The sequence below is a fragment of the Orcinus orca genome, chromosome 18 (assembly GCF_937001465.1).
Source record: "Orcinus orca chromosome 18, mOrcOrc1.1, whole genome shotgun sequence".
Classification (NCBI taxonomy): domain Eukaryota; kingdom Metazoa; phylum Chordata; class Mammalia; order Artiodactyla; family Delphinidae; genus Orcinus; species Orcinus orca.
Window position 1 is genome coordinate 77,492,169 of NC_064576.1, and position 11,670 is coordinate 77,503,838.

The following is an 11,670-nucleotide window of genomic DNA, read 5'->3' on the forward strand; positions in this document are numbered from 1 at the left end:
TACTCTGTTCTAATCCTGATTTTAACAGTTTGTATTACGTTCTTGTATTTTTCCACATGCTTGAATGCAAATGCTTTTATTCACAGGCCATTTAGTCATTTGAGATTTGGCTGCTTTGTTCACTTTTCCAAGGTAAACAAAGAATATCTGGAATTGGCTATGGCTTTGGTAACTATCCAGAAGATGACTGTTTCTGCTACGTGTTACTTTCATATTAGTTACTAAAGTGTTCCCGTTTTTGTAACTCACTTTTACATTTAATTAGGTCTTTATGTTTTCTGTATCCTGTATATGTTTTAAACAAATCATTATACTTAGAAGCTTGATGGTTATTACTTTATTCCATTAATGAAAACAAGTTAGATATCATTAAACATCTAAATATTTAATATTTCTTTTTCAGTTTCCAACCCTTTGTAATCAATACTACAAATTAATCACATTTATCTGTGAGATTTTTCCTGAAAAAATACCACAGCTTCCTGAAGATCTTTTTAAAAGTCTGATGTACTCGTTGGAACTAGGAATGACGTCATATCCTTTGAGTGAACATCGTGATCACTTGTCACTAGGGAAAAAGAGGTTGCTAGAAGAAAAGTTTTCAAAATTTGTAGTTTTTCTTTTGTGGTTCAGTCTTATTTCTTTAAAAAGCAGTCATGCCTATAGCTGCCCTACTTCTGTGTTTCTTTCATTAACCTGCCCCCTCGTCCTCCTTTCACAGACCCAGAGGCATTCGGCCCCGGGCCCCAAAGTCACTGTCTCATGGAGCCCAGGTAGTAGTGCCACATCCTGTTGCCGCGTCTCTGATCTTTGCCACTTGGTTGTGTGCATCACAGTCAGAACACACACAAAGCTCCAGTCCTGGGCCCCAGACACATACGGATAATCTTGGAAACACTGGGACTCTCCTGTCCTCACCTAGCTCAGTAAAGACTCACCGACGTACTCACCTTCTAGAAACAGCCATCCATTGGATAATAGCTTTAATTGTTTATCTTCTGTAAGTCAAGTATCTCTAGTTTGTTCTTTGACCTTCGTGATCAGAATGAGTTCGGAGGTTTGCCAGCTGTGCCTGGAAGCTTTGACCCCGTTAGCTGAACAGTGTGCAAAAGCACAGGAGACAGACTCACCACTTTTCCTGGCAACACGGCACTTCCTCAAGGTGAGATGTTTGGGTGCAGTCATTGCCCGGGGAGGGCGGGGGGGGGGGTCTTCCCTCCAGGGGGCAGCACCTTCATCCACGAGGAGATCATGCCTTTCTGTTCACTGCAGTTTTTGGAGATCAGCTTTCTTGGATACGTTATCCTCCACGGTTATTTTGTGTTCCTGAAATTTTACGTGGTGAATATAACATGGAATTTGATAATTTGATTATTTCATACACCACAGCAAGCAATAACATCTTCATGTTATCCTTGGATTTTTTAAAAACCATTTTCTTTACTTTTCAGATTTGTTTAATAAAGAAGAATAACCTCTTTGTCCTTCTTTTTCCCTTTCGCAATGGGGAGCGGCTGGAGGGTTATATGGTCATCATGTGTCTTTATTGAGAGGTGTTACTGTGTACTTTCAGCTGGTGTTTGATATGCTGGTTTTGCAAAAGCACAACACAGAAATGACCACCGCGGCTGGCGAGGCGTTCTACACGCTGGTGTGCTTGCATCAGGTACTGGACGCGCCTCCCCCGGGCCCCTCGCTCTGTGTAGTGAGGGGATTTTCAGACAGATGGGCCGTTTGTCCCTCAGTCCTCAGAGGGTCTGTGCCTTGGTGCTTCCACACCATTCAGTGAGGCTGTATTTCTTTTCTTTTTTATTTATTTTTGGCTGTGTTGGGTCTTCATTGCTGCGCGCAGGCTTCCTCTAGTTGCGGCGAGCGGGGGGCTACTCTTCGTTGCGGTGCGTGGGCTTCTCACTGCGGTGGCTTCTCTTGTTGCAGAGCACGGGCTCTAGGCGCGCAAGCTTCAGTAGTTGTGGCTCGCAGGCTCTAGATCGCAGGCTCAGTAGTTGTGACGCATGGGCTTAGTTGCTCTGCGGCATGTGGGATCTTCCCAGACCAGGGCTCGAACCCGTGTCCCCTGCATTGGCAGGCGGATTCTTAACCACTGCACCACCAGGGAAGTCCAAGGCTGTATTTCTTCACACTCTCAATAGCTCTAACTTTTAATTTTGTGTTTATCTGACAAGCTGTTAATAGCAACTACTTTCCCTTCTCCACTGTTATGAACCGTCCTTTATGTCGATCGCTGCCCTAAAGCTTGTCCTTACACAGCTGTGCTGGGAACCAGGACTCAGGACAAAGTAATGGAGACACAGTCTCTGTCCTTGAGGAACTCACAGCTTTGCAAGGAATCAAGATGGATAAACCTGGGGACCCCGACGAGTCTGCCTTCAGAAAGCATGGAAAGCCGCAGTGTGTTATTTCGTAGCGCAGTCTGGAAAACTGTGGTTGGTTGGAGCCTGGAGAGCCTCTGCAGCACTCCGTGACGGGGGCTATAGCAGAAGGAGAGTTAGGCTGGCTTGCCTGTCCCTCCCTGTCCCTGTGGAGGGTGCCCATCAGGTGTGCGAGAAGAGCCGTGTCGGGTCCTCAGCTGCCTCGGTTTCCAGTCTGTACCCCCACCCCTCCTCCCCACGCACAGGCACACAACCCAGCGTGACCAAGTCATCGGCCAGAGCAGCTTTTTTTTTTTTTTTCCTTCAGTATAGAGGCTGTAGCATTTGCTGTGACTGGTACGCAGGGTTTGATTTTATTTCCCTTCTTTTAAAAAGGGAGGATTTTGAGGAGTCTTGCATGCTACTTAAAGACCCCCTTCCTGCAGCACCTGCGCCCCAGGTGGGGCGGCTCTGGGCTCATCTCTTGCCTCTGCCCTGGATACTGCCTTCTGCGGATGGTGCCCTTCTTGGGGGTGGACCTCCTTGCTCTGCATACATAAGCCGTTGCGTTCTGATGTCTTTTTTTTTTTTTTTTTTGCGGTACGCGGACCTCTCACTGTTGTGGCCTTTCCCGTTGCGGAGCACAGGCTCCGGACGCGCAGGCTCAGCGGCCATGGCTCACGGGCCCAGCCGCTCCGCGGCATGTGGGATCTTCCCGGACCGGGGCACGAACCCGTGTCCCCTGCATCGGCAGGCGGACTCTCAACCACTGCGCCACCAGGAAAGCCCCTCTGATGTCCTTTTAAAAACCTGGGTGCACGTTGTAGACAAGGGATCAGGGACTGGGGCTGGGCTGGCCCTGGAGGCACTGCCATTTCTCAGGCAGGGGGCGCGGTGGGTGGGGGGGACTTGAGTTTATACTTATCCCCATGCGCAGGCCTGCCTCTGGGAAGGGCAGCTAGCGTGGCCCCCTGGACTCGTGCGGTGGGGGCGTGCCTTACTACTCTTTTCCAAATGGAGTTAACATCTGGTTTCCCCATTTGCGTCTATCATGACATCCCAGGAAGCTAGTGAGGAAGAGTGACAGGCCTGCTTTTCTCATGAGAGCTTAGCTTTGAGAGCTGCCCTGGTTCCGTTCCCCTTAACCCCACACCCTCTCCTCTGTGTAAGGCTTTACATGCAGGGCAGTAAACCAAGGAAAACTCCAGCCATGCCCTACTGTTCTGTGTCGCTGAGCCCCTTTCTCGGGGAGCCCCTCTGCACAGCGCTCCCTTCCGCCCCTCGCCACCTCCCATGCAGCCCCCATCTGCACGTGTGCGCATCTGCCGTGTCGTGGCTGCCGCCGTGTGGGCAAGACATCTGTGTAAACCTCCAGGAAATCTGAGAGTCAGCTTGCAGACTTAGGGCCTGAGAATCTACCGTAAATCTGTCGTACTAAGAATCTATCGTAAAATGCAAAAAAAAAAGTGCTTTGAAAACACAGAAGGAAGAGGCAGCGTGACAAGGTAGGTGATCGTATGGGTTCTGGCGCCGCGTGGCCGGTTCTTGCTCAGAGGCCTGTGCTCTTGGGTAGGTTGTGTGATCTCACTGTGTGGAAGAACTTTGGTGTGTAAAACAGGGATATAAACGATATCTTCCTCACACGGTTGTTATAAAACAGTGAGTTACTAATGGAAAAGCTTGGAACAGTACCTAGATGACAGTAAACTTTTAGTAAATGTTAAATATTCAAAAGAGCTGTCAGACCCTGCCTTTGGGACCCCCATAGCCCCACTACTTTGTATTTCGTGTGGTATTGGAGGAAGGTGCGTGTTCTTATGTGTACTTATCTCTTCAACAGGCGGAATATTCTGAACTGGTTGAAACATTACTGTCAAGTCAGCAAGACCCAGTTATTTACCAGAGATTAGCAGACGCCTTCAACAAGCTCACTGCAAGCAGCACGCCCCCTGTGCTGGACCGGAAGCAGAAGATGGCCTTCCTGAAGAGTTTAGAAGAGTTTATGGCAAATGTTGGTGGTCTCCTTTGTGTAAAATAAACAACAGAGCTTTATGCTTAATCAGATCCTTCCTGCAAAGTGCACTGAATTGCTAACAGTTGACTTGAGTCTTGTCCTTTTTGTCAGTTCGTTGGCCGTTTGGATTTTGGGAGCCTGGCAGGGCACTGTGTGGTGCAGGGAAGCATTACCCTCAGTCCGTCGTAGGTCTTGTAGCTTTTGAATGGTGATTTCAGATTCTCAAAATGAAATTCCACATATGTGCAAAGAGATATGGGCACCATGAAATACGTATTCAGTGCCTTTTCCCTCTTTATCAAAGCATTAGGTGGCTACCCAAAGTTTAGCGTTTTCATTATCAGATATCAGCTGGATATCTGCTCATCTGCATCACTGAGGAGCTGGTTGAAAAGACAGATTCCTGGGCCCACCTGTAGACAGACCCTCAGAGTCAGCATTTGTTTGTTGGACCTTGGATTCTTGGTTTTGATAAGCGCCTCTCCTCTGCCACCCCTGCCGTTTTCAGTCAGTGCAGAAGGCCGGAAAGCGTCTAGAGGTGTGTGCTTGCCCAGTCCTCCCTTTGAGGAGGGGGAGGTGGCTGGGCAGGGGGAAGGGCACCGCCAGGTGTTTGTGGCTTCCTGTTACCACGCTCTCCCTGTCTGTCTTGTGTCACAGCAGCCTGGTAATTGCAGGTTTTGTGAACCTACTCTGATGCCTGAACTTGAGGAGGAAAATACATGTATATTTTTGTTCCATAAGAAGAACTTTAGGAACTGTAGCCATTTCATTGCCTTAATTTTAAGAAGGAATTACACAAAGCAGATTTGTTTAGTAAGAAATCCAGTCTTGCTGCTTCAGAGTCGGGTTAGGGTGCTAGCTGCTGTGAACGTGGGGCCCTCTTGATTGTGTGTATTTATGTGGTTTTATGGGTGAAGTGAAAGGCTCATTCAGATGTAGTGTAACTTTCTGAGTATGCTTCTGTCCAGCCACGTAGCCCATGGCTAATAATTTGCTCTGAATGGCTTGCTTAAGCAATAACTATTTTAAAGGGTGTGAATTACTGATTCATATAGACTCTCACACATATTGGGACATTAGGGCAGTAGTTATTCTAGAGTGGGTGTTATACTCATTTCACAGGAGCCACGTAACTTTAATTTAAGAGATTAAAAAACTCACTTTAGATCCTGTAGTTTGATTTTTCTAATCAGGATTTTTGTACTGCTGCCATGCTCCCCTTAACTCTGTGTGCCAGCTTAAATTATGGAAACGAAAGCTAACTTATAAACACCGGGCACGTGACACTGTGCCCACTTCAGTGTCAGAATCACACAGCACAGTAACAGGCGCGTTCTGAAACTGCGCCTCCGAGGGGCGGGCTTTCTCGTCCCGTCCTTAACATCGTGTGCTCGGCTGACCTCCGAATATGGTGGTAACAGCTGGACTGCACAGAGTGGATGCACCTCCCCATGCACGGCTGCACAGCGGTGAGGCAGCTCCGTGCTCTTGGCAGTTGCAGTTAAGCAGACGGAGCATCTGAATTCCACCCAGCCTGGGCAGGCGCCGCTGGACGCAGATGAAAGCAAAGCCTAGAGCCACGGCTTTCTGAGGAACATAACCGAGGTGGAGCAAAAAGTCTTAAAAGACATCTAGGGCAAAACTAGTATCACTCTTTCTGAAGCGTACGTATTATTGTGTTCTTAAACATACTTTGGACAGTGCATTTACTCTTAGATTTCTTCTTCTTTCCCTTAAAGAACTTGAAGTCAGAGGCAGCGGTAGTCACTTTGTTTGCATTGTTTCTGGTGTTTCATGTTTCCCAGCTCCCTAGCGCCCAGCAGTTGTGAGCTAAATATGTCCCTGTTCCTTTGCCTAAGGGCACCAAGACACGCAGCCGACTGGATTGGTCCACTGACTGTGACAAAACTGTAATCAAGTTGTTATTGAAAATAAAGATGAGTAGGAAAGGAATGCCATGGTAAACAAAAAGGGCATCCGTATCTAATATCTTTTATCTAGACAGATGTATTTGCTGTTTGCCCAGATTTTATTACAGTCCTGCATTTTCATTAGACCGCTTTTAATTGAAACAAGATTTTCTTCAGATTGGACCAAATAATACATAAGATATCATCAGAATGTTGGTTAGTGGCAAACTGGAAGGAAACGCCACCACCGTTTTTAGGTAGTGGGAAAGGCCACTTAATTGCAACAGCCAGGCTCTTTTCAGTTGTTCGCAGTTTGTTTTCCTGATTGGATATTTGTTTAGTTTGGGACTTTTGTTTTATTTTGTCGAGTTTTGTCTTCAGCTATGTTTGTTGGCTTTTCAGTTTTGGGGCGTTTTGTTTTAATGCTTTTGGCCCAGTGGGTGTCAAGAATACTGGCTTAATTCTAGTAAATTGATTTTTACTGCTAAAACTGTTGTCAAAGGAGTTTTAAAAACAAAAACATTATTTGTGCCCCTTTTTATATATGTTAAAGGGACACTGTTGAGTATTTGATTTTTTATAATGCTGTGTTTTATAAACTTTCTCTTATTCATACACAGTATCCTATCACCTCCGTTTTCAGTTCAGTCTTTGCTTGCTTTTATTTTCCTTGGCCCTTTTATTTCTGAAGGCACAGTCTCTGCAGACTTTGTACCTTCACAGTTTGTATTTGTGTGGCAGCGCCTGTAACTAATTCTTGTAGCTCTGTTTGAAGGATTGGTTTGCATTTGTGATCCTGGATGGGTGGCTGCCTGGGGGGTAGGCCACCTGAGACAGTATCTGACAGTGTCCTTGCTGTCTCTTCATCTGTTGGGAGACAGTGGCATGTAACCATCACTGCAGTGAGTTTTCAACAGTGTGACCTTTTATGTAAAAAAGCTTTGGAATTTTTTTCAAACTGGTTTTAAGAATTTAGTCTTACTTTGTTGTAAACCGTGTTTCTAATTATATTACATCACTGTTCAGAGGAGATGGTTAGTACTGTTTTTTCACAGTTTGCATTTCAAAACCAAACACCTCTGTGATGCTTACCCCAGTCAGCATTATTTAACTTCCCTTACTGTCTTTGGTTGAACTTTCTCTTCTACCAAAAAATGTCAAGTCTTCGTATTTTTCCTATCACCATATTTCCCATTTCTGTTACTACTTGTATGAACCCCTCAAGTATTGAAGGGAACAAGTTGTCAGTTTCAAGGATTTCAAGTTTGAGTATCTTAATTTACCGTGTCAGTTGGACCCTTAAAATACTATTTTTGTCTGTTACAATTTTACTTCTTTCTGTTTGCCACCTCTGTCATTAGAGGTGTTGTCATTAGACCTTAGTAAGTTCGCTGTCTCTGACAGATGATTATCATTGTTAGCTCCTGAATAAAATATTAACTGTTTCGAAACCTCAGTACTTCTTAGGGGTTTTTCAAAACCAGAGAATAAGGCACTGATTTGGATATGAGTTCTTAACATTATAATTTTCTGTAAATTCCTCTATAAAACAACATAGCTGATTTGAGGATGTAATAATGTTTTAAATTATTTTAAAATGTAGGTGGATATTCTCTGACTTGGTAACTATATTCTGAAAACACTGCATCTAAGAATTCTTGAAAAATTGATTTTCTAAAATTTTAAAATGTCCAGCTTTAGGTATATTGCTGAGCTCAAATTAATTTGCAGTGAGTGCCATGGTTCACGTTGAACTTTAAACAATTTAATTTAGATGTAAGAAATGTGAAGTATTCCTGATTGATTATAATGGGAACCCATGACATATTTAGCCAAAGACTGTATTTGGTTCAGGTAAAGATAAAAGCTTAATAATGGGCATCCATTCTGTTCTAAAGAGGACGGATGAGGTGATGTGTTGCTGGCCCCTAGCTCTGTACACGTAAGCCTTTGTAAAGGCAGAAACGTGGTGGCGGGGAGGCCCGTGTGTTAGCCCCCCGAGGCTCACACTGCAAACTATCTTTGTCCCCCTCGTCCTCTGTGGTTTGCTCTTCGCCTGGTCCCGGGCTTCCCAGCAGTGGAGAGATTTTGTTTTTGGCTTTTCTTCTAAGTCTGTTTTCTTAGGCCTCTCAGCTCTTAGGAGCTGTCAGAATGTACTAACAGCTAATTTTCCTAGCCTGACATTCAACACTGCATCTGCACTATGTACCTAACGGGGATGTGACCTCAAGTGTGTCCTGAGCCCGGGCTACCTGGTGTGGTGTCTTTTACCACATACAATTATTGACAGATTGCAAAGGTTGGTATTGTGATTTGGTTCTCTGTACAAAGGAAAAGGCTCCATGCAGTGAGTTTCTGGTTTAATGGTCACAAAATGTTAGCACTGCTACCATTCAGCACGTGTAAAATTTTTTAAATTTATAAATATTAAAATTTTAAACTTATACTGACTTTTCAGTTTTTTTAAGAGACCCAGGGATGAGTATACTGTTTAAATATTTACCTCTATTAACATTATTAATAAAGGTATAAAGTTGCATTTAATTTTTCAAAAGATGCTACAATACGATTTTAGGAAATAAGGCCATGTACTGAGCCAGTTACAAGCTGAATATAAAATTTTATTTGTATTTTTTAATCCATAAATGGGAGTTAAAATATGTCTTTTCACTAAATATTTTTATGACATTTTTGTTTTGACCATGTGTGATTTGTTCATGGGTGTCTAGCTAGACTGTTGCATGAAACTTTTTGAGTGGTGCTATAGTTCATTTACCAGCCTAGGATGACTGACACTGGGGACATTACACAATCAGAATCATTTTAAATAAAAAACATGAGGACATATCTGCACAGGTAAAATAGGGATTTGCATTACCTTCTGGGAGAACACCCAACCCTAACAGAATCTCCAGAATTCAGAAAGAAAATCGAACGTTCGTTTATATTCTGTAATATTGAGCATATTTATTTTTATCTCAGCTCACAATCTTAGAAACAATTTCAGAGTTACTAGTTAAATCATTGGATTCGGGGCATATTTGTAGCAAATGTAGTTTGGGTCATTCTTTTTGGCCTTTCAGGGAAAGTGGAAAAGTACCATTCTTCTGTGTGTCAGACAGACTTTCCTTTTTACCTAATTCTAAATCTTGTAAACATATGCAGTGAAAAGTTAATTTTTTTAAGGAAGAAAATGCGTTTTGAAAATATATTTATTTTAAACTTTATATTGCTTGGAATGTTCATTGATTTGTAATGGTATTTCTTAGGTTATATTGAGATCTGATTCCACTTCAAGGATGGATAAAGAACCATTAGGCTGTTTAGGAACTAAGTAGAGCTCATTCATTTTCAAGGGGGAAGCCTTAGGCCCAGGCTGATCACCTTTCATTGGAGGGAGCTGTGGATGATTTTAGAGGCCCCAGATATAAAAATCTGGTATTGTTTCTTAAAAGACGTCTTTAAAATATTGGTGCTCTCTAAAAATACAGTCTGTTTATATTGAGTGGTTTATGAATGATGACTTTGGTGCATTAATTAGATTGTGAAACATTTTTGTTTGTTTCTTAAACATAGGATCGTGCACTCTTTGTAATCTCGAATGGCAGTTCTTTTAAAACTAAATGGAAGCCAAGGGCATATTCGGTGATATTAAGGAGAAAATCTTTTGCTTGGAGTCTCCATACAGTCCCAATGGTAGCATACTCTGTCGGTTCTAGCACGTAAGTCAACATCCTGCTGCGCTCTTGCAGTGTAAATTCCTTTATCCAGCAAGAGAGTGAACTGTGGTTAAGTCATTGATGCTTCCCAGAACTGATAAATGAAAAACAACGGAAGCAAAGAGAGTTTATTTTTATTTATTTATTTTTTATTAAAAAAAAAATTTGGGCTGTGCCACGCAGCATGTGGGATCTTAGTTCCCCGACCAGGGATCGAACCCGCACCCCCTGCATTGGAAGCGCAGAATCTTAACCACTGGACCTCCAGGGAAGTCCTGCAGAGAGAGTTTAAACAGGGATGTGCTAAGTATTTTTATTCCCATAGTAGTTAGTTTTGTTTTTAAGTTTCGATAGTGTTCACTACTGATTACTTTGCCAGGTCAGTTTTCAAGTATTCCTTTTAGTAAGCTCCAAATCTTATGCTGCAATTTTGCAGCTCATAACTGCACTGCCCTGGATGGTCCTTTCTGAGGACTGATTTGGTAAAGCTGTTTGAACTGGCAGAGTACAGGCTAGAGGCCGGGAGACCTAGATTCAGTTCACAGCTACACTACTTAGGGTTTACATGGATTTCCACAGTCTGTCATCTTATCATAGGACCAGAAGTGTTGTTAATTCCCAAAGAACAAATTGAAAGCACAGTGATGGATAAAATATAATAGTAGATGCTCAATAAATTCCATTCTGTTTAAAGATCATTGATAAGAACACATTTTGCTCCACTAGATAAATGTGTCCTGACACAAAGTCTGACACCTGATAGTCATTCACTCCGGTGGTATTATGATAGAGTTAACTGTATTATTTACTGCATCTTCTTTTCTAAATGAGAGAGTTGATCTATTTAAGTCAGTGGTTTCAGTTTCTGTTGAATATGCTCGTATTATTCCCACAACAAAAAGGCCTAATAGTGATTCCCCAAATAAGTTTCATGCACCACTAATTCTTTATAACTTAGCTGTTACCAAGTAATGGGAGAAATAAAACTAGTTTCTTTACTGTGTGAAGTTAAATGCTTTACTGCACAAGTGCACGTTGGGAGGCTGTAGGGGAAGATCTTAATCCGACTTTGCTTACGTGGTGGCCTCTTCACAAAGCACCTTATGGGACTAGACTTCTAGGGACTATCCTTTGCAGCATACTTGGGTTAATTTGAGTAATTTGGTAACAAACCACTAAAAGAAGGAAGAAAAACCTGAATCTGTGTTCTTGTAAGTATAGGTTATACTAGATATTTTTAGAGAGGAAAACCAAGTCTCGCTCCATCTCTAAAGAGGTCTTTCCAGAGTAATCTCCATTTCTTTTATGCCCCGTTTCTGAAGAGTAGCATGACGAACAAAAATCACTTCTGAATACACAAAAGGAGTAATTCCTGAATTAAGGTTGATTTGAACTTGCCTGGCAAGTCCAGTTTACTGGACAAATAATTTCCCATTTATTTACTTAACTTAGCTCGCGGCTTGTGGGATCTCAGTTCCCCAACCAGGGATTGAACCCTGACCCTCAGCAGTGAAAGCGTGGAGTCCTAACCACTGGACCGCCACGGAATTCCTGTAATTTCCCCTTTATTTCAATGATGATAAAATTGCTTCTTAATATTTTAAATTTTTTATGATTTGCAAAAACCGTTACATTACATTGCAAAAGTTTCATCTGGA

The 11,670-nt window shown here is 42.9% G+C and overlaps 1 protein-coding gene across 4 annotated transcripts in view; it reads left to right on the forward strand.

Annotated features, from left to right (window-relative positions):
• XPO4 (exportin 4) overlaps positions 1 to 8,981 on the forward strand; it is a 103,510-nt gene extending 94,529 nt beyond the window's left edge. For all 4 annotated transcript variants that reach the window (XM_033409356.2, XM_049701248.1, XM_049701247.1 and 1 more), the window contains 4 exons: positions 404 to 534; positions 1,045 to 1,162; positions 1,574 to 1,666; positions 4,210 to 8,981. In XM_033409356.2, coding sequence (XP_033265247.1) covers positions 404 to 534; positions 1,045 to 1,162; positions 1,574 to 1,666; positions 4,210 to 4,407 — 540 coding nt within the window. In that variant the 3' untranslated portion in view covers positions 4,408 to 8,981. The remainder of the gene's footprint in view (positions 1 to 403; positions 535 to 1,044; positions 1,163 to 1,573; positions 1,667 to 4,209) is intronic.
• Positions 8,982 to 11,670: the final 2,689 nt, after the last annotated feature.